At 37.0% G+C, this 24,574-nt stretch overlaps 1 protein-coding gene across 1 annotated transcript; it reads right to left on the bottom strand.

Moving 5' to 3' along the window:
* Positions 1–21,725: 21,725 nt before the first annotated feature.
* LOC116583166 (protein BEX3) lies at positions 21,726–22,334 on the bottom strand. Its single transcript, XM_032331189.1, has one exon. The coding sequence runs from the start codon at positions 22,306–22,308 to the stop codon at positions 21,970–21,972; it is 339 nt and encodes a 112-aa protein (XP_032187080.1). The 5' UTR covers positions 22,309–22,334; the 3' UTR covers positions 21,726–21,969.
* Positions 22,335–24,574: the final 2,240 nt, after the last annotated feature.

Raw genomic sequence — 24,574 nt, 5'->3', positions numbered from 1 at the left:
AAAGCTAGGAAGTGGGGTGCAAAGAAAACTAACACTTCAAGGGCCTATTACTGGTCAGACATCATATTAGGAACTTTGCATACTGTATCTCTAACTACTTACAACTATTACAATTCTTTAAGTTAGGTGTCAGTATTCCCTGTTAGAGCTCATTCCTCCCCCAAGACATGCTCTACTAATGGTCATAAAGGTTAAATACATTTTTAAAGGTCACATGCCTGGTAGGAGGCAGCATGGTTATTCTAATCCAGGGTTGTTGGTCTTCAAAGTTTAGTTCCACCTTGAATATTTGTTAAATAAATGCAAATGGTTTATAGAATTTAAAGTCATCAAGTCTTTTTCCATCTGCATATCAGTTCAACAACCTGAAGTAGGATCATTCTTATAAACTTCATCAAAATCTGCATTTTCAACCCAACTTTTATTGCTTAGGTTTTGCTTCCTTTATAAAAGGAATACATTTGAAGTGGTAGACACTGGTTACACTACCACCAGGTATAGCCAGACCCAAAAGTAGTTTCAACATCAAGATAGCTAAATAAAGAGTGAAGATCCATAAGAGTCTACATTTCTATGCAAGATACCTTGCTAAATACTTCAATGACATTGACATATTTGATCTACACAGCAGCCCTTTAAGGTTCTTACCATCATATTTGGATCTTCATCATTATGGGTCAAGGTACAGAGAGTTTAAGAAACTTGTCAAATGTTACAAGACTAGTAGGTAACAGAGGCAGGACCCTAGTCAGGACTGTGTGGTATCAAAGCCCACTGATACTAATCATGAACATATCCTACTGTATAACAACAGATATCTCTAGAGCCCTCCCAGGACCTGGAAATCATGAATTTTTGTTTAACTGAACTGAACTTAATATGGCAAATGAATGAAGAATTCCAGTGAACCTATAGTATGACTCTTAAAATAATTCATTGGACTTACATGGAAAAGTAGTTCCCTTCTATAAACTCAAAGTGATTTTCTGGACACGAGTGGCTTTATTCTATGGCCCCAACCTAGCTGGCTGAGAAAAAGGCTTATCCTCTTTGATAGGTAAGGCCGCATAGAGTGAGGTCACTAATGCAAGGTCATCCCAGAATAATGAATTATAGTCTGCCACCAGGACCCAAGAAGATATGGCTGTAGTTCAGGGTCCTGCCCAAAATACACAGAAATATATTTTGACCCTACACAATTCCTCATCTTTCAAGGATTCAGTGGACAAGAGCTCCTCTGATGTTATTTACAGGGAGAAGTAAGGGAACATGACAGCACACGGAACAAGAGAAAGTAGGGTGATGATTTTCTTTCTTTTCCCCAATTCCTCCAGGGGAAGAGAGTAGAAATTGTATGTTTTCCAGAGTTCTCTCTCTTTGTTCCCTTTCCTACCTTTTGACCCCATGCTTTGTGAGAGTAGAGGGATGTAGACAGAAGTCAGGAATATGGGGTGCCCTGAGAGGGGAACAGAAAATTGGGAGATGCCTGACAGCCAGAATGGCAAATCAGGAAACAAAAGCACTGGATTCCCATGCTCTAGATGTTGGTTTATTCACCAAGCTCTCAGTCTCCATCTGTTTCTCTTTGCAATGCCATCACTCTACCACATAGCAATGAAGCGCACACATGACAAAAATGCCTTTCCAAGGAAGGCAAACAGGGTGAAGTGACTGACCCATGAGACATGAACATCACAGAGTTATTATTTGGGGTCTGGCATTGGGACATAAGGAGATCTCCTGTTTCTCTTGCTCTGGTGTGCCATCTAGCAGACACAGTATTAGGTTTTGAGTTTATCCATCAGGAGCTCAAAGAAACACTCTTTTATACAACAAGTGGGTAAGATAAGGGACTAAGAAAACACAGGAATGGGGTGGGTAGTGACTTCAGTCCCTTACCCTAAATTCCAGGTGTGAGGTTACAGGACTCAGTTGAATGAAAATGTAATTGTCTTATGCCCTTCCTCCAACTCGTCAGAGTACTCATTCCACCACATAGAAATGACACAGACTCACAGTTAACAAAAATAGAAACATGTATGTATTTTTCTTCTTTTCTCCACATTCTCCAGATCATGCTGCTCTTTAAATGTATTCACACTGTAAGGACCTACTTAATCAGAGGGAGCCATTTTGTTACAGTAAACTTAGATTGATCCTGTGTAGTGAACTTTGATTGACCCCGCCCCTCCCAGAGGAACTTCCTTGCAAAGCCTAGATACAAGGGCAGGTCAGGTCAGGTGAAAACATCCAATCAGTGGGGCACATATATATCTACGAGGGTAAATTGAAATTCAGTGCTGCCAATTGGCCACCCATGTGTTACCTAGCAGTTTTTTTTCTGTGAGTGGCAGACTTAGCATGACTGTGCAGTGTTCTCTGCGTATTGCAATCTCATTGGCCACCTGTGTATAGCCCAGCTAAACTACCTCTATAAAAGTCTGTGAGGCTGGGAGGGGTCACCTCTTCGCAAGAGGTGGCCCTGACCAGTCGGTTTGATTCTCAATGCTTGGCGTGAAATAAAGCTTTGCTTGACCTTCGCTTTGTATCAGTCTCTCTTCTTTGATTACGGACCCTAACAATATATGTAGGTCACAGTCTCCTGCCTCCCCCGCTGCTAGTATGGTAAAGCTCTGCCAGACTCCTAACTCTCTGCAGATCCACCCTCAGAAATTATGAGTCCCCCTTCCTTTTCCTTTCCAGTGTACCACTCATTTTCTGTCTTCCCAGGCCCACTGAGGCTGGAAGGAAAAGAGGCCAAAGCCCCATGTCAGGAAGTGACTGCACTGTCCCCACTGGACCATAGGATGCCACTAGATGCTTCCTGGTGAGCATTTTTCTGAGCCCAGCGGATAAAATCCAGAAGAGCAGGGAGGTGGCAAAATCCACCTATGGGAGAAGGCTGTTTCTGGGCAAGAATATGAAATCACAAAATTTGTTCAGTCCAGCAGTTTTAGACATGGAAAGTGTTGGTCAGAGAGTAAGGTGGTTCGTGCGGGTAGATTATTTTTCTAAAATAATTAATTTAAGGTCTTTAAGATCCTAAAAGAATTAATTTAAGGCCTCCTGGCAAAGTGAGGGGAGTTATCTTTATTGAGGGCTGCGCAAAGGGCTCCTGAGAAATTACCCCTGCTCCCTGTGAGCAGTTGTGGAAGCAGATTGGAAAGAGGGCCCTTGGGTGAAATCTTTCCTCAAGGGTCCTGAGGCAAGGGGAACCTAGGTTCAGCATAATCCACCCAAAGCAAGAGTAAGACTCTGTGGTAAAGCCGAGAAAGAACTAACTGCATGTGGTAAGGCAGTGGTTGGACACTTCCGATGAAAGCTGCAGCACTCCTGATGTGCTGGCAGGAAAGAATCACAACTCATTCTTCAGTACACAATGAGGAACACTAAATAAGTCAGCCAGTGAACAAGATTGTTGTCAAATTAGCAGTAGCTCCTCCACCCAAGGCTGAACTGAAAGCTCTGAGTCTGAGGAGCAGGTCTGAGTGCTAGGGTAATAAGGGAGGTTTCAGGGTGAACACAACAGGCAGGTAATAATGAAGCCCCCCTGTTGCCAGGCCAACAGACATTGAACTCCTCTGGTCACACGCCCTTTAAACCTCTGGCCCAGATCACCCATCACTGTGAATTTAGACTGAGTGAAGAGGGAACAACAACCTTAAGGGTTTGTGGCTGTGGGAAGACTCCTCTTCTAGCACAAAATGATGAACTCCCTGATGCTGGCGAAGTAAAGAGAGCACCTTCTTTGAGTGAACTACCCATCCATCACAATGGGCGGTTGGTCAGATATGATTCCCTATCACTGTTTCATGTTGCAGCTGATTCTTTCTCTTCTGCTCCTCATCACCTTAGCGTCACGCATGGCCTTTCATGTTTGGAAACAACTTTGGACAACTTAACTCCAGGAGAGGCAGCCTCTTTAAGATGAAAGATTCTCAAACTCAGTTGTCATCTGCCACTTTCAGAAGAACAAATAACATGCTGAAAGGGAGAAGATTATGTAGTTCCTTAACATCACCTTTTGGTACTGAATAGCTGGCTCTGGTTTTGCTCACAAAACCATGGATCTCCTCGCCATCTGACATAAGAGCAGAAAACATAAAGAAACAGCAGATTTATTTGTCTCTGCCTCTGTGTATTTTTGTCATTATCTACTTAAAAGTTTCTCATTTTGTACAGGTGTTATAAGTAACTTTTACTGTAAATACTCCTTACTGTGTGACAGGGATTGTGTTAAGTGCTCTTCTTCTATCATCTAATCTTCACCACAAGCCTATGAGGTAGGTACCATTTTTATGCCTGCTTTACCCAAGAGGAAATGGAGTCTGGAGGGCTTGTCCACAGCACACCTAATTTTAAGTGGCAAGGATGGGACTCATACCCAGACCATATGACCCCTCAGATACACACTCCCAATCCTTGGGATGTTCCCTGGTGGGCAGAGTGTGTGAGTCTTCTGTAACCCTTTGGTGTACAAACTGGGGACATGGGATGATTTCTCTGGCTCCCTCAGCTTTCCCTTAGCTTAACATGAACTCCTTTGGGGTTGTAGCCTGGTGCAGACTCAACACAACCAAGCCTCTTAGCATTTCATAAGTAGCCTCATGACACTTGTATAGAGTAGATGAATCCTTTACACATCAGCAAATAATGTTTTATTTTATTTTTAAGATGTTCTTTGGAACATGTTCCTTTGCAAATTCTTGTGGAAGTTTTTGCAACGATATGGATGGAACTAATAGAGGGTATTATGCTAAGTGAAATAAGTCAATTAGAGAAAGACAATTATCATATGATCACACGGATATGCGGAATTTAAAAAGCAAGGCAGAGGATCATAGGGGAAGACAGGGAAAAAAATGAAACAAGATGAAACCAGATAGGTAGACAAACCGTAAGAAACTCTTAATCTCAGGAAACAAACTTAGGGTTTCTGGAGGGGAGGGGAGTGGTGGATGGGATGGCTGGGTGATGGACATTGGAGAGGATATGTGTTGTGACTGCTGTGTGTTGTGTAAGACTAAAGAATCACAGGGGCGCCGGGGTGGCTCAGTGGGTTAAGCCTCTGCCTTCAGCTCAGGTCATGATCTCAGGGTCCTGGGATTGAGCCCTGCATCAGGCTCTCTGCTTAGTGTGGAGCCTGCTTCCTCCTCTCTCTCTCTGCCTGCCTCTCTGCCTACTTGTGATCTCTCTGTCAAATAAATAAATTTAAAAAATCTTTAAAAAAATAAAAGACAGAAGTATCACGGACCTCTACCCCTGAAACCAATACTATATAATATGTCAATAAGAAAATAAAATAAAAATAAAATGATAAATGGATAGCAGCAACAACAAAAAAGATAACAAAATGTAAGTTCTTTCAGGTTTTCTGCATAAGCAATTATATCACCTGCAAATAGAGACAGATTTTATGTATATATATAGAGAGAGAGATAGATAGAGATATATAGATATAGATATTTATACATATACTAATGTATACAAATGTATACAAATGTATATGTATAAATATCTATATCTATATATAAATATAGATATATATAATTTATATTTAGATATATCTAAATATATATCTATATTTAGACATATCTAAATCTATATATAGATATAGATGTATATAGATATCGATATCTCTATAGATAGATATCTAGAGATATATAGATATATCTATATATCTCTATAGATATATGTATATATGTATCCATATATATACATATAAATGGATATATAGATATATCTATAGATATAGATATTTATATATACTTAGATATATCTATATCGATACATATTTTATATTTATATATCTAAATATATATCTATATTTAGATATATCTATAACTATATATAGATATAGATGTATATAGATATATCTCTAAAGATATATATGTGTATATATATACACATATATATACATATGTATACATGCATATATGTATATCTATATATGTATATATCTAGATATATGTATGTATGCATGTATATATTACATATATAGAGATATATCTATATAGATACATATTTTATATTTATATATCTAAATATATATCTATATTTAGATATATCTAGATCTCTCTAGAGATATCCAGATACATCTATATCTATACATAGATATAGATATATCTATAGTTATATATTTAGATATATAAATATAAATATAAATATAAATTATATATAATTTATAATATATATCATATATAATATATGATATAAATATGATATATAATATAAATATAAATATAAAATATGTATCGATATAGATATATCTAAACATATATAAATATATCTAAATATATATGTATCTAAATATATATAAACATATATAAATATCTATATCGATAGATATATCCATCTATATCTAGATATATACATATACATTTGTATATGTATAAATATATATACATGTCTATATATTTATATGTATAATATAATACATATATAATATATAATTTATAGTATATAAAATATAATAAAATATACCAGAAAATTATAATATATATAATTATAATATATATAATATATATTATAATTATATATTTTATATATATAATATATATATAATATTTCCTCAAGAAATTAAATGTTTATAATATAATATAATAATATATATAATATTATATATATTCATATATAATACATACACGTATACATATATATTATACATACATGTATACACATATACATATAATATGCATATACTATTACATATATGTATACATATATGCATATAATATACATATATGTATATATTATTATATATTATTATTATATTATATGTGTATATAATGTATAATGTATATATGTACGTGTATATACATATATAAAATTGATTAATTAATAATTAATTATTAATGATAATTAATCAATAATTATATAATAAATATTATATATTAAATATAATATATGTTAATATAAGTATAAATATATATCATGTATAAGTATATATTATATTTAATATATTTATATTCTATATATTTATATAGAATTATATAATAAAATTATATAATTAACTATTATTCAATTATATTTAATTATTAATTAATTATATAATTATATAATTATATATAATTAATATATGATTATTAATATATAATCAATAATTAATAATATAGTATATATTAATATATTATAATTAATAATTATATATTATATAATTAGTGATTAATAACATTAGTATATATTATATACAATTAATAATAAATGATATTAATATTAATATTGATGATATGGTATATATTAATAATTAATAGTTAATAATATAGTATAGTTAATTATATAATTATAATATAAATATAATATAAATATATAAATATAAATATATAATATATATATGATTATATAATTCTCTAATTATAGAATTATATATGTTATAAATATAAATATGCATTTATAGATTTATATTTATACATCTATAAATAAATATATATTTATTTATAGATGTATAAATATATATGAATGTATATATACCCATATCTATATCTAGATATAGATATCTATATATCTATATATATATCACTATGCATTTTTTAAGAGAAGTAGAAGTGGGGGGAAGGAGGAACAGAGGGCAGAGGAGAGAAAGAATCTTTTTTTTTAATTTTTTCAATTTCTGTATTTTCAGAAAAACAATATTCTTTATTTTTTCACCACACCCAGTGCTCCATGCAATCCGTGCCCTCTATAATACCCACCACCTGGTACCCCAACCTCCCACACCCCCGCCACTTCAAACCCCTCAGATTGTTTTTCAGAGTCCATAGTCTCTCATGATTCACCTCCTCTTCCATTTTACCCCAACTCCCTTCTCCTCTCTAACACCCCTTGTCCTCCATGATATTTGTTATGCTCCACAAATAAGTGAAACCATATGATAATTGACTCCCTCTGCTTGACTTATTTCACTCAGCATAATCTCTTCCAGTCCCATCCATGTTGCTACAAAAGTTGGGTATTCATCCTTTCTGATGGAGGCATAATACTCCATAGTGTATATGGACCACATCTTCCTTATCCATTCGTCCGTTGAAGGGCATCTTGGTTCTTTCCACAGTTTGGCGACCATGGCCATTGCTGCTATAAACATTGGGGTACAGATGGCCCTTCTTTTCACGACATCTGTATCTTTGGGGTAAATACCTAGGAGTGCAATTGCAGGGTCATAGGGAAGGTCTATTTTTAATTTCTTGAGGAATCTCCACACTGTTCTCCAAAGAGGCTGCACCAACTTGCATTCCCACCAACAATGGAAGAGGGTTCCCCTTTCTCCACATCCTCTCCAACACATGTTGTTTCCTGTTTTGTTAATTTTTGCCATTCTAACTGGTGTGAGGTGATATATCTCAATGTGGTTTTAATTTGAATCTCCCTGAGGGCTAGTGATGAACATTTTTTCATGTGTCTGATAGCCATTTGTATGTCTTGATTGGAGAAGTGTCTGTTCATATCTTCTGCCCATTTTTTGATATGTTTGCCTGTTTCGTGTGTGTTGAGTTTGAGGAGTTCATTATAGATCCTGGATATCAACCTTTTGTCTGCACTGTCATTTGCAAATATCTTCTCCCATTCCATGGGTTGCCTCTTTGTTTTGTTGACTGTTTCCTTTGCTGTGCAGAAGATTTTGATTTTGATGAAGTCCCAAAAGTTTATTTTCGCTTTTGTTTCCTTTGCCTTTGGAGACATATCTTGAAAGAAGTTGCTGTGGCTGATATCGAAGAGATTACTCCCTATGTTCTCCTCTAGGATTCTGATGGATTCCTGTCTCACGTTGAGGTCTTTTATCCATTTTGAATTTATCTTTGTGTATGGTGTAAGAGAATGGTCGAGTTTCAATCTTCTACATATAGCTGTCCAGTTTTCCCAGCACCATTTATTGAAGAGACTGTCTTTTTTCCACTGGATATTTTTTCCTGTTTTGTCGAAGATTAATTGGCCATAGAGTTGAGGGTCCATATCTGGGCTCTCTACTCTGTTCCACTGGTCTATGTGTCTGTTTTTATGCCAGTACCATGCTGTCTTGGTGATCACAGCTTTGTAGTAAAGCTTGAAATCAGGTAATGTGATGCCCTCAGCTTTATTTTTGTTTTTCAACATTTCCTTAGTGATTCGGGGTCTCTTCTGATTCCATACAAATTTTAGGATTATTTGCTCCAGCTCTTTGAAGAATACCGGTGGAATTTTGATCAGAATGGCATTAAAAGTATAGATTGCTCTAGGCAGTATAGACATTTTAACAATGTTTATCCTTCCAATCCAAGAGCATGGAATGGTCTTCCATCTTTTTTGTCTTCTTCAATTTCTTTCATGAGTGTTCTGTAGTTCCTCGAGTACAGATCCTTTACCTCTTTGGTTAGGTTTATTCCCAGGTATCTTATGGTTCTTGGTGCTATAGTAAATGGAATCGATTCTCTAATTTCCCTTTCTGTATTTTCATTGTTAGTGTATAAGAAAGCCACTGATTTCTGTACATTGACTTTGTATCCTGCCACCAAAAAGGAGAATTTTAGACCACTATTACTGATGAATATGGATGCTAAGATTCTTAACAAGATCCTAGCCAACAGGATCCAACAGCACATTAAAAAGATTATCCACCATGATCAGGTGGGATTCATCCCTGGGCTATAAGGATGGTTCAACATTCACAAATCAATCAATGTGATAGAACAAATTAATAGGAGAAGAGAGAAGAACCACATGGTCCTCTCAATTGATGCAGAAAAAGCATTTGACAAAATCCAGCATCTGTTCCTGATTAGAACACTTCAAAGTCTAGGGATAGAGGGAACATTCCTGAACCTCATCAAAGCTATCTATGAAAGACCCACAGCAAATATCATCCTCAATGGGAAAAAGCTTGCAGCCTTCCCGTTGAGATCAGGAACAAGACAAGGATGCCCACTTTCACCACTCTTGTTCAACATAGTATTAGAAGTCCTAGCAACAGCAATCAGACAACAAAGAGAAATAAAAGGTATCCAAATTGGTAATGAAGAAGTCAAACTCTCTCTCTTCACAGATGACATGATTCTTTATATGGATAACCCAAAAGACTCCACCCCCAAACTACTAGAACTCATACAGCAATTCAGCAAAGTGGCAGGATACAAAGTCAATGTACAGAGAGAAAGAATCTTAAGCAGCCTCCATGCTGAGCACACAGCCAACCTGGGGCTCAATCCCACAACCCCGAGATCATGACCTGAGTAGAAACCCGACACCCAACCAACTGAGCCATGAAGGTGCCCTGGGACACTTTTCTTTCTTCCTCCATTTCTTCTTTACCAATTTGCATGTCTTTCATTTCACTTTCTTGCCTTCCTGCAATGGTTAGAACTTCCAGCACTAGGTTGAATAATATGAAGAGAGCAACATTCTTGTCTTGCTGCCTATTTTAGGAAGACAACATTAGGTCTTTTACCTTAAGTTCAGTCTTATCTGTATAATTTGTCAATATTCTGTATAAAGTGGAGGAAGTTTTCTCTATTCCTAACTAACAGAATTAAATGGTTTGAATTTTGTCAAATGCTTTTCTGTGTCAATTGAAACAATAATATTTTTTTACTTCGTGGATTACACTAATTGCTTTTTGAATGTTGAATCAGCCTTGTATCTCAGGAATAAACCCCACTTGGTCCTAGTGAATACACATCTAGACCCCACATACTTTTATGTATTGTGTCTCAGTTTATTACTCTGTTCTAAATATTTTATAGTTCCGTTTGTGAGGCCTTCACTGATCCATGGATTATTTATAATCATGTTTAACTTTCAAATATAAGAGGATTTTTCTGATATTTTTTGTTATTTATTATTAAATTAATTCAGTTGTCTACAGTGACCACACTCTAAGATTTTAATCCTCTTATTTTTTGAAACTTATTTAAAAAATACATTTGAATGCTATTTAATGTTCCATGTTCAATTGTAAGTAATATTTTTTCTGCTGTTGTTGGGTGGATAGTTCTACAAATTTCAATTAAGTCAAGTTAATAGTGTTGTTCAACTTTTTTTTCCTTAATGGATTTGGAACAGTTTTAGATTTATAGAAATAGTAAATTGAAAGTATAGAATACCCTTATACATCCTACCCACTCCCAAGATTCCACTATTATTAACATGTTGCATTAGCATGGTACATTTGTTAAAATTGATGAACCAATACTAATACATTATTATTAACTAAAATCCAGAGTTTATATTATGGTTCACTCTTCAGTATTATACATATTATTCATTTTAATAAATGTATAATTCACCATTATGGACACAGAATAGTTTCACTGTCCTAAAAATCCCTTGTGCTCCATCTTTTCAACTTTGCTTTCTTTCCTCTGAGTCCTTGGCAACCACTGATCTCTTTACTGTCTCCACAATTTTGCCTTTTCTAGAATGTCATACAGTCGGAATCATATACTGCAGACCTTTTCCAAACTGGTTTCTATCACTTAACAATATGCATTAAAGTAACCTCCATGTCTTTTTGTGGCTTGATAGCTCATGTATTTCTATTACTGAATAATATTCTATTTATGGAGAAAGCACATTTTGTTTATTCATTCACCTATTGAAGGACATCTTGGTAGCTTTCATGTTTTGGCAATTATAAACTAGTATAAACATTTGTGTGCAAATTTTTGTGTGCTAATGTTCAGATTTTTATATCCTTATCTTTTTTGATCTACTTGTTCTAACAATTATTGAGAGAGAAGCATTGAAATCTACAACAATAATTGCAGATTTGTCTATTTTTCTTTTCAGTATTATCAGGATTTGCTTTGAGCATTTGAATCTATTTATTGGGTGCAACATATTTAGGATATCTATGAACTTTTGATGAATTAATTCTTCTGTCATAAAAATGTCTTTGTTTTTCTGTAGTAATATGGCTTGTTCTTAATATACTTTGTTTAATATGAGTATAACCACTCTGCCTTTCTTATGATTAGTGTTTTCCTTGGAATATACTTTTCTATCCTTTGAGTTTAGCCTGTATGTGGCTTTATATTTAAAGTCCATTTCTTGTAGAGCGCATATGTTTGGGTCTTGCTTTTTATCTGGTCAGACAAATTAGCTTTTTAATTGGTGTGTTCATGACACTTTATGTTTAATGTAATTTTCAACAGAATTTGGTTCAATTTTAACATTATGTTCTTTTTTTCTATTTGACTGTGTCTCTTTTTTCACATTTTCCCTCTTTTCCTGACTTCGTCTGAATTACTTAAACATTTTTAGTATGTTATCTCCTCTATTGGCTTGTTATTATGCTGTTTTATTTTTACTAGTTTCCCTGGTGTTTACGTGCTGTATTTTTAACATATTACTATCTACTTCCAAATAATAATTTTGTACTTCATTTATAAATATTAAGAATCTTACAATAATCATATTTTGTTTTCTTGCCTTTTATTTATTTTTGTCATATATTTTTTGATATATACATTCTACACTGTATTTATACTATTTCAGTTTTTAAAATAATCATTCAAATATTGAATATAGAGGGACACCTGGGTGGCACAGTCAGTTAAACATCTGCTTTCAGCTCGGGTCATGATCCCAGGCTTCTGCTTCTCTCTCTGCCGGCCGTTTCTCTCTCTGCCGGCCGTTCCCCTTGCTTGTGCTCTATCTCTGACAAATAAATAAATAAATAAATAAATAAAATCTTAAAAAAATAAAATTCAAATACTGAAAATAGAGAAAGAATATATTTACATATATATTTGGTGCTTTTTAGTCCTTTGCACATATTCAAGGTTCTGGCATTATTTTCCTTCAGTCTTAAGTACATTTTAAAAAATATTTCTTGTATTGCTGGTCTACAGGCAACAAACTGTTTTAAGGCTTTGTTGAATACTAAAGCATTTGTTCATTATTTTGTTCATAAACATTTGTGATATTTACACAGAATATCTAATTTTAGTTTGACATTATTTTTAGCACTTCAAATATCTTCCCAATGTACTCTGGCTTTCTATTGTACTTTTAAAAAATATTTTATTTACTTATTTGTCAGAGAGAGACAGAGAGAGCACAAGCAGGGGGAGCAGCAGGCAAAAGGAGATTTCCTGCTGAGCAAGGAGCGCTATGCAGAACTCAATTGCAGGACCCTGGGATCATGTCATGAGCGGAAGGCAGATGCTTAACCAACTGAGCCACCTAGGCACCCCACCGGCACTGTTTCTGATAAGTAATTTTTTACTTTTCTGTTTTTTACTTTTACTGTTTCTGATAAGTGATTTTTTCTTTGTCTTCCTTCACATTTTGTGTCATATTTATCCAGCTTCTTTTAAGATTTTATCTTTATTACTAGTTTTCAGATATTTCATCATTATATGCTTCAGTGTGGTCTTATTTTTATTTGTGTTTTCCTACATATTTTCAGAGGTTTTCTTAGATCTTTGGGTTTTTCATTTTCCTTGAACTTGGGAATAGTTCTGTCATTACTTTTTTCAAATATATTTTCTGCTCCCTAATTATAGATATATTAAACATCTTGATATTGTCCCACTGAAGAAGTTCTTGATTTTTTCTATTTCTATGCTGCTGACACAATGGTCTTTTTTTCTGCAGTGTTAATATGCTGTTAATCTGAACAAAAAAAAATTTATTCAGAAACTATATATTTATTTATTTATTTTTATTGACATATAATGTATTATTTGCCCCAGGGGTACAGGTCTGCGAATCATCAGGCTTATACATTTCACAGCACTCACCATATAACATAACCTCTCCAATGTCCATAACCCAACCACCCTCTCCCTAACTCTTCTCCCCCCAAGAACCTTCAGTTTGTTTTGTGAGATTAAGAATCTCTTATGGTTTGTCTCCCTTCTGATTCCATCTTTAGAACCTGTATTTTTTAATCTCTAAAAGCTTCATTTGTTATCTTTTATATCTGCCATTTCACTCCTCATTATATTAATATTTCCTTCACATCCTTGGGCATATTTATAGTAGCTGTTTCTGTTGATTACTTTTTCTCTTGATTTTGGTCATATTTTCCTACTGCTTGTGTATTGCTAATAATTTTTTATTAGATACTGGCCATTGTAAATTTTATGTGGTTGATTAACTTAATTGTGTTTTGTTCATTTAAAGGGTGCTAGATTTCACTCTGGCAGGCAGATCACCTTAACAGCAGGTTTCACTCCATTATACTATTATTAATGTTGATATAATTTGTATAATATACTTTCAATATTCTCTTAGGTTCACCCTTTCTCTTCTTATATTCAATGTGACTTACATAACCATCTTATAGGTTTGCTTTTATTTACAATAGTGAGGGACAGAGCAGAGATTTAAGTACTAGTACTAACAAGTTCCAACATCTGGACTCTTGGAACTTGAGCTATATTGCTTCCCTAATTTTGCAAATCCTCTCTTTTTAGTCTCCATGTTCAAAAACATTTAAGGGATCCACTTACCTTTTATCTCTCCCATAAAATATTCATTCATTCAACAAATATCTATCTTCTCCCCATAGGCTGAGTAGGATGTTAATTTTCTACTGGATAGCTTTTCTCTGTGTTTTTATTTCTTCATAGTTTTTGTTCCCCCCTAATTTCATCTTTCTTATAAAAGATTGACTTACAATGATGACCTCTCTAGTCCTTAGTATCACAGACTACATTTTTTTCCCTTTGCTTCTTTCCTTGTTGGTTTCCAACATCGATTGCCTGATATCTCCATTATGCTCAGTTTTTTTCAATATGAGAGAATGTATGATTCCTTTTAGAAGAAACAATGGGATTAGGATTTGCCACTAATATATCTAGAAAACAAAAAAATTAAATTGTATTTCAGAAAATAGCTAACAGCATCCAGCTATTCCAATAATCAATTTGATGGATTTATTACTTATTTTATTAAGAGCATGAGAGCATTAAGAGCATGACAGCACTGATTCTGGTGCCCAACAGTTTTGGCCAACTCTAGGTTTTGCAACCTAGTAGGTTTTGCAACTTACTAGCTATACAATCTCAGGTAATCTGCTTCACCTCCAAGTGGACACTGGGCAATGAGATCTGTGATCCCTGAGAGACTGGAACAAATGAGGTTATTCTTATGATTGCCCCAGCCTACTTCCTAGAGAAAGTTTTCAGGCTGCAGTGCAAGGAATGGAAATCCAGGGAGAGACCAGTGGTATACCATAGATCGACATAAGAAGTTAGGAACTAGGGAGGCCAAAGTGCTAGAGTTTGAAGGGCACAGTATCGAAAAGAGCTCACAGAGAAAGAATTTCGATGATCGGCTCAATGTCCTATTTGAATAATTATCTGAGTAGTCTATAGCCATACAACCTTGAACCACCCAATCTCGTCGGAATAATTATCTGAGTATTGATCATTAAATGGCTGTGAGAAAACTACCCCACGCCAAGAAAAGAAACACCCCAAAATGATTAAAGGGAACAATTTAAGTTCACACATGTTTAGGAATAGTGTTATATTCCTAATAGCCAGAAATGAAGACCTCATAATTCATGGGACATCAGATAGAGTACTCAGAAGGATTTTCCTCATTAGTGGAGTACAATTAACCCTAAACACTACTCTGGTGCAGCCTTACAAAGATTAAAATCAAGAACCTAAAATATCAAACTGTTTACATGTAATTTAACTGTCGCCCAGAATAAAAACCAATATATTTACAGGGATCCAAAAACATCTCGCACTCAAAAATTAAAATTAACAATGTCAGGCATCCAAATAATACCCAGGCCTTCAAAGAAGCAGGAAAATCTAACCCACCATGAGGAGAAAAATCAATCAAAACTGACTAAGATATTAAAAAGATGGCAAACTTGGACAAGGGCATTAAAAGCGATATTATAACTGAATTGCATATGTTCAAGAAGCTGTGGGGCACCTGGGAGGCTCAGTTTGTTAAGCTTCTGCCTTTGGCTCAGGTCATGATGTCAGGGTCCTGGGATTGAGTACCACGGGGGTTTCCTGCTCAGCGGGGAATCTGCTTTTCCCTCTCCCTCTCCCCCTCCCCCACTCCATTCATGCTCTCTCCCTCAAATAAACAAATAAATAAATAAAGTCTTTTTTCTAAAAAGCTAGAGGAAAGTCTTAATATGTTTAGTAGAGACATGGAATATAAAAATATATGAGAGACCCAAACTGAACATCTAGAGATTAAAAACTACAATGTCTGAAATGGAAAACATGTTAGACCTCGTTAAAGGCATATTAGACATTGCAGAAGAAAATATTAGTGAAGATGAACACATAGCAATAGAAATAATTGAAAATGAAGTATAGAGGGAAAAAGACTGAAAAAAATGAACAGAGCATTACCAGCTTGGACAATATTAATGATTAATGCTCTAAATGAATATGGTCTAAGCCCTCTAATCACATGACAGAGATCATCACAATGGATGAAAAACAAGACTCAGCCTCTAATATCTGAAGAGAGGACTAGTTGCACACACACAAAACCACAAACACATATTGGAATACAAAAAGCCTTTTTGTTAAAAATATACATATACCATGGTCCAAGCATCACTAAGATAGTACCCACATAAACTAGTCCTCTAAATCAAGTAGATAGTCTTCATGTACACATCCGTAGGAGACAAACTGGGATATTGCCACGTTAAGCCATCCAGAGAAATCTATAGTGATGTGGTAGGGTAAGGTGTGTGTGTGGGGGTGGTATATGGCTCATCCCAGCAGAGGAAGAGTGTTGGTTTGTGGCACGTACTTTGGATGCTATTTCCAACAACCAATAGGAATCTAAAGGACTTGTATCACGCATGGGCTGATGAACATAAGAAGCAGTTAAACACAGCTCACTCACATGCTCTTTACCTCTTTTGGTTCTCACAGCAGCCCTGGAAATTATCATCTCCATTTTACCAATGAACAGAGTAAAGTGAAATGAGGAATTGTCATGGTACTAACTACTAGGTTTATATTACTAGCTAGATAATTCAGAAGTAATTTGATATTTATTATTATTGTTGTTTTTCAACAGTTTTCATAAAGTTCTTCACTATCTTTGATTGACATATTTAGTTGCTTCCCCTTTTAAAAATTAAAGCTTGATATAATTAGAAAGTAAGGAGTATTTATTAGAGGAAATAATGAAAACCTAAAATTGATTTATACTCATGTAATCTCAGTAAACAGGATGTTGAAAATAAGATTTAAACTTTTCCTTAATACATTTTCTCTTCTGTTCCAAAGCAACAACAACAAAAGCCACTTTAGAATGCATATTTTACAATCCAAAACACAATAAAGCTCTTTTCATTTGTGGGAAAATGATTATTGACATACATTTGAGGATTTCTCTCTTCATACAAAATTAACTAAACTATTTTTTGTCAGCTTGTGCAAGGAAAGAGTAATTCTCTAAACACACAAATTGTAAGTTTTCAAACAACATTTGGGAGAAAATTTAAAATACAAATAAATATTAAGATTTTTGAATTGATAAGGATGTCATATTTATTTGGTTATGTATATTTATATCTCTTAGAAAGCATTACAACTGATTATACATGATATAGTAACTCCATTACATGCAAATTGCTTGAAAATTTTAAAATGGAGCCCTTCTAATCAAAATCAGCATGTTTATTACATGATATATGGAATGTCAGGAAAGGAGACAGAGATTAGACATGGGATTTTGTCCATTTCATTCATGTATGCTAGTCCTTTTTCCACTCATGGGACTTTTAAGTTTCATAGATAAATAGTTCTGTCCTGTTTTATTAAATATATTCACTCGATGGTCCTAAATTTGCCAACTGAGAGTGGACCTGCTAAAATGTGATGACTTATTTTCACAGTTTTGAAAAACAGAAGCTAATTGAAAGTTGGTCAAATGTGATCCAATTAGTTTTGATGAGCGAAGAAAGATGAAAAAATAAACATAAAAAGCTAACTGTCTCATTAGAGGGCTTTGAAAGAGGAAGTATTCCTCTTAAGAGGCTGTGAGCCTGACTTTATCAGAAGTAAATATAATAGTAAAAAAATTTACAAGTATTTTCCTTGGATAACTGACTGACTTATGGTTTTGTTTATATTCTTCCTTGTATTTTCTGCATAATCCAAATATGTATAATGACCTTGTATTACATAAATTATAGAAATAGTACATTTTTTAAAAGTTTTTATTTATTTATTTGACAGAGAGAGAGAGATCACAAGTAGGCAGAGAGGCAGGCAGAGAGAGAGGGGGAAGCAGGCTCCCTGCTGAGCAGAGAGCCAGATGTGGGACTCGATCCCAGGACCCTGAGATCATGACCTGAGCTGAAGGCAGAGGCTTAACCCACTGAGCCACCCAGGCACCCCTAGAAGTAGTACATTTTTAAATGTTCCTCACAGAAACTTTTAAAACATGAGGGTGCAAAGAAATAAATCACCCATATAGATCAAATAATTGTTAGTACATTATATTAGATAAATTACAATTAAGTAATTTAATATTAATAATCAAATTAACAAAAGAATAATTAAATGATTACTATTAAATATTTACTATAGGGGAACCGGTGGCTCAGTCAGTTAAGCATCTGCCTTTAGCTCAGATGAAGATCCCGGACTCCTGGGATGGAACCCTGCATGGGGCTCCCTGCTCAGAGGGAATCTGCTTCTCCCTCTTCCCTGTCCCTCCTCCCCACCCCCGCTTGTGCTTGCACACACACTCTCTCTCTCGTTCTCAAATAAATAAAATCTTTTAAAAAATAATAAATAAAATAAAATATTTACTGTATCAGGGGCCATACTAGAAACTGAGCTCCAGGTTAAGATAAAATCAGTGGTGTAAAAGGGCACAGGCTTGCACAGAAATGATAATGCCTAGCTTATTTAATAATTTATTACTTGTTAATAATAGATTCATGATAATGCATTAATTTAATAGGATATTTAGAAATATAAAAAGCAGTACTAGAGGGACACCTGGGTGGCTCAGTCAGTTAGGCAGCTATCTTCAGCTCAGGTCATGATCCCTGGGTCCTGGGATCAAGTCTCATATTGGGCTCCCAGCTCAGCGGGGAGCCTGCTTCTCCCTCCACCTGCTGTTCCCCCTGTTTGTGCTCACTCCCTCTTTCTCTCTGCCAAATAAATAAATTTTTTTTTTAAAAAAGCAGTACTAGTTTATAGATACATATTGATTTTTTAATGCAATCTTTGGAATTATATTTTAGAAAGGCATATTCATTGTATTATCAAATAAGCAAGGTAATTTAGATCACAGTTTGTAAAATGCCGTAATCACTGTTAGTATTTCCCTATCCTATGTTGTCATAACTCTGATGAATCAGAATCACCTGAGGAACTGTCAAAATAGTAGTTCGTGATCAGGTGATTCAAGAGGTGATAATGGGGTTTGAATGTGGGAAGGGCACCCAAGTGTCAGCATTTTTAACATTTTCCCTAGATAATTATAATATATACATATAGTAAGGGGTCTGTGTTTACATAAATACGGGTATATAAAAGATTTTTAAAAATAAATTACAAATCTTGGGGGTGCCTGGGTGGCTCAATCAGTTAAATGACCAAGTCTTGGTTTTAGTTCAGGTAATGATCTTGTGGTGTGAGATCAAACCCTGCATTGGGGGGTGCCTGGGTGGCTCAGTGGGTTAAAGCCTCTGCCTTCGGCTCGGGTCATGATCCCAGGGTCCTGCTCAGCGGGGAGCCTGCTTCCCCCTCTCTCTCTGCCTGCCTCTCTGCCTACTTGTGATTTCTGTCTGTCAAAAAAATAAATAAAATCTTTTAAAAAGAAGAGAGAAAAAAAAAAGAAAAAAAGAGAGAGAGAGAAAAAAAAACCCTGCATTGGGTCTCTCCCTCCCGCTCTGCCTCTCCTCCTGGCTTGCTCTTGCTCTCTAAAATAAGTAAAATCTTCTTTTTTTAAAGAAGAAATTACAAATTTTGGTGGATCTCTTATTTTATTTTATGAGAGAGAGAGAGAAAGCATGTGAGAGTGAGCAGGAGGAGGAGCGGAGGGAGAGGGAGAAAGAGAATCCAAGCAGACTCCATGCTGAGGTCAGAGTCCGACGCAGAGCTCGATCCTGAGACCATGAGATCACGCCCTGAATTGAGACGAAGAGTTGGGACAATTAACCGACTGCACCAGTGAGGCCCCAGAAATTACAGATTTTGGTTTAGAGACTTTTCTTGCCATGTTTCTCTGGAAATTAAAAGTAATAATTTCCAGTAACTACTTGCCTTAGTACACTTAATTAAGGATAGTCCGTTAGGAACAATATTAAGCTGGGTTCCTAACTCCACTATAGTTAACCAGTCAAAATGAATAGTTAAGTATCCGTTATATTAGGCACTACACTAGAAACTGAGCTCCAGGATGTTTAAGACATAATTGTTGTCTTAAGTAGGGCATGCACTCACTTAAAAATTATAATGCCAAATATTTAATAGTTCTTAAGAACTTACAAAGCAATTTCATGTTTCAGGTGTGGAACGGATCAAACAGGAGTGTTTCAGCTGAAAAAAAATGTGTCCGCCTAATGTAATTTGTGTATCTTCTGGGTAGTCTATTAAACTGGTTGGGTAGGTCTGCCCAGATTCTCTTTTGAGAAAATCCCCCCAAATGGTAAAAACACAGGCAAAACAAAGCTTTCAGCCTGTTTGTGTTTGGGAGGTTTGAAGTAATGTTAATTCCAGACACACGATGGTGGGACATCTAGATATATCTCTTGAGCTAGGGCCCAGCACATTCATGTCTGAGTTCTCTGAAGAGGAAGAGCACAAAAATACCAAAAAGGGCTATTTTATTAAGAACCAACAAAAGACCAAGAACCATAGGAATGGTACTCTCTTGAATATAACTTTGAAGGTGGGGGAGAAAGACATTCTCCAGACTTCTATAGGAATGAAAGGGGCAAGGTTTAGCTCACCAGGGACTCAAGAGAAATCAATGGGTTTTTATTACCCTGAGGACTCATATCAGCAATGGAAACAGAATCAGAACCCAGAAGGTTAAGTATGCTTCACCGACATGGTACTAATTAGGGGAGAAGTATAGCAAATATCAGAGAAATGACAAGGTGGAAGCCATCTATTTTTGCCCTTTGGACTTCAGAGCATAGGTGAAAACTCCCTTTATTCCTTCCCAAGTACCTGATGGAGTTACATAGCAGGCAGCCCAACAGAGTTCCACAACTCATTTATTCCACTCAGCTGCCCTGTAAGGCAAGCATTATTCCCCATTTCACAAAAAAGATCGATTTTTAAAAGGAATGTATGTCGGGGAACCTGGGTGGCCCCGTCAGTTAAGCATCTGCTTTTGGCTCAGGTCCTGATCTGAGGATCCTGGGATGAAGCCCCCCCACCAGGCTTCCTGCTCAGTGGAGAGCCTTCTTCCCTCTCCCTCTGCTGCTCCCCCTACTTTTTTCTCTCTGTAAAAACATATAAAATCTTTTTTTAAAAATAATAAAATGAATAAAAGGAATATATCTGTAATAAAGGGAGGGTTTATTCTTTCAATGAAAACTGGAAAATTCTTAAAGTTCACTCAAAGTTTTTTGAACCAGTATTATATACCCGTAATATATTTGGACTCCCTGAAAATGTTTTTGCTTCTAAAACTCCAGATAATAAAAGGAAAAAGTCACATATTATCCAACTATAGAGAAATGGGACCTAATTAACATCTGAGATATCTTATTTTTGATGGGGGGGTCACAGAATATATACAGATGCTTTTAAATGAAACAATAATAAATGTATAGATTGCTTTTTAATTGCTTTATTAACTTGACACTTTTTCATGCAATTGGGTAACTCTACTGTTGACAGAAACTTAGACTGGGTGCCAAGGCAATCTTCAACTGGAATCTGGTAACACAGAATCCACCTGACACACGGAAATTACATAAGGTTCACAGCAAACGGATCAGTAAAGGTATCAGGAAAATGCAAGGAAAAAGAAAACGGTGCTGAATCACAGTATTAATCTCATGGAAAATGGCAGGAATCAAGGCATAAGGCAAAATTCATCATGATGGTCATGGTGATTAGAAAGCTCCCCCATCAGGATACGCAGACAATTCCTCAACTGCAGCTCCCTAAGTTTTCTCCTGATTTCTCTCATCTCCTCCATGAACATTTCCATATCATCTCCATCTCCACCCATCCCATCATTGACCTGCCTATTGGGTATGGCCCATCGGAAATTAGGAGCAAGTCGGCGAGCCTGTCCCCGTCTATTATTTCCTGCAGGTTGGTGTCCTTCTCCCCCTCCCAAAGGGCGGTCTTCCTCTCCATTCTGCATGGGCTGCTCCATTTCTTCGTTTTCCTGGTGGATATTTGCCATGAGATTTTTTTTTTCCTGGTTGTTTTTCTTTGAACACAAGTAAGACAAAGGCAAGGAGAGAGACTGAATGCTTGGTGCACTGACCAACAGAATTCAGAGCTCTGATATCTAAGGTTTTGTAAATTTTTATTTTTTCCCACCTTAGGAGCTTCAGGCGTCCTCTAGGAGGCCTCCGAATCGAGCCCCTCCCTCCAGCTCTCTCCTTTTCCCCCTCCCCCAAAGCCCACCATTTTTCCTTTCCCAAGATTCTTTCCCCGAGCTCCGCAGGCACCAAAATGGAGGACGGGGTGGCGGGGAGGAGATGGGGTAAATGGAAGGGGGGTCTCAAACTGGGCTCTGCACCTGCCCCCCACATGTCCCCCGCACCGACCTGGGCCTATCCTTGCTGCCTCCTCCTTCTCCCGATTCTCGCAGTGAGTGCGCCGCCGCGACACTTGACACTTACACCCGCAGACCTGCAGAGGGCCGACGTGGAAAGAGCGGAGAGTGTGGCCAAGCGCTTGGCGCCGACCCGCCACCACCTGGTCCCTTCCGGGTCCCGTGTCCCGGGTCCCCCTGGCACCCCCAAGTGCATCTCCCGCCCTCACCCCTCACCTCCCCCCGCACCCCGCCCCGGAGGTTCACCACTTTTCTGTAAGAACTCCGGGGGTGATTTCCAATCACTTTTAGTTGCTCTGCTGCCCTCCCGGCCGCCCCAGCACCCCCACCCCAGGGGTCCACTACTGATGTTCCCCAGAATGCCGGGTGTGGAGAATGCTGGTAGGGACCCGCTGCGCCGATCCCCTGCGCTGATCCCCTGCGCTGGCCTCCGGGGTAGGCTGAGCACAGCCGCCCTGGCCTCGGCGCGCGGGCCCCGGAGCCCTTACCTGCTCCGCTTTCCTCGGGCCCAATGCCAGCCCGTCAAGCGCAGGACAGCGGGGAACCGATACCCAGACGCGAGTGACGACTGCACCGAAGGTTGCGTCGCTCTGCAGCTCCAGGTCACGTGAGGGTCCCGCGTCACCAAAACGCTCGCCCCCCCAACTCCAGCGGCTTGTGCGGCGGGAATACCCGCCCCTTACCCTAGCCTCGCGCACCCGCACAGGCAACCCCCTCCGCCTGTTTCTGCTCAGCTGCACCGCGCACTGCCTCGTCACTCAGCTTGGTCGTCTCCAATTTGAGGGCCTGCTAGTGCCTCACCTCCCGGCGCTTGGAGTCTACCCTTCTCCGGTTACCGGGGAGGGTCTGCAACAACCTCTACCCCTCCCGCTCCTGCCCCGGACCTTGAGTTTGGACTCTTCTGGTTTCTCTCCCCTTTCGCTGGCCGCCCTCATCCACCCTCGAGTGCGCCGCCACCATTGCCATTGCGTCTCCTGAATTCAGATCCCTAGGAAATTTAGAATGAGGGCTGGGGTGGGGTGAGAGCAGAAGACTTGTCAGAAAGAGAGGCCAGGCGATAGAGTGAATTCTTCCAAAGAATTTCTCTTTTAAAAAAATCAGCATGCCTCAAAAAAAAAAAAAATAATAATTGTGAGATTGCACTTTCGAAAGAAACGCTTCATCTTGCAGGATGAAAAAGCCTCATTTTTTCCCCCTGTTATATTCACCTGTATCACACAGAAAATATTTTCTGAGTTCCACACATTAACATCCCTTTTGAAACATGCTAGCTTGTTTCAAATTTCTATTTTGAAAAAAGAGGCATCTTTATGTAAACAGTTGGTATTTTCAAAACGATCTGTAAAGTAAATCTTTAGGGAGAAGTCCAATTGTCAGATACTCGCCATTTAATGTAAATCTGTGGTGTTTTTGATACCATAGTCTTTGGAGAAAAGGAGCCTTTTTACTCCCTGTTTTCCTTTACAAACTTTCCAAACCAGCCCTACAGATATCTTCTTACAATGATCAGAAGTATACAATATGCAGAAGTTAGTTTCACAGCCATCTGCCTTTTGATGTAAATGAAATAAATATTAGAAATAAGCAGAGGATTATGATCTTACTGATACGTGGAATTTAAGAAACAAGGCCAAGGATCATAGGGGAAGAGAGGAAAAAATGAAATAAGATGAAACCAGAGAGGGAGACAAGCCATAAGAGATCTTTAATCTTAGGAAACAAATAGGGTTGCGGGAGGGGAAGTAGGAAGATGGGGTAACTGGGTGATGGACACTGGGGAGGGTATGTGTTGTAATGAGCACTGGGTATTATAGAAGACTGATGAATCAGTCTGCTGTACCCCTCAAACAAATAATAAATTATATGTTAATTAATTAAATTTAAATTT

The sequence above is a fragment of the Mustela erminea genome, chromosome X, assembly GCF_009829155.1.
Source record: "Mustela erminea isolate mMusErm1 chromosome X, mMusErm1.Pri, whole genome shotgun sequence".
Taxonomy (NCBI): Eukaryota; Metazoa; Chordata; class Mammalia; order Carnivora; family Mustelidae; genus Mustela; species Mustela erminea.
This window is presented reverse-complemented; position numbering and strand designations above follow the sequence as displayed.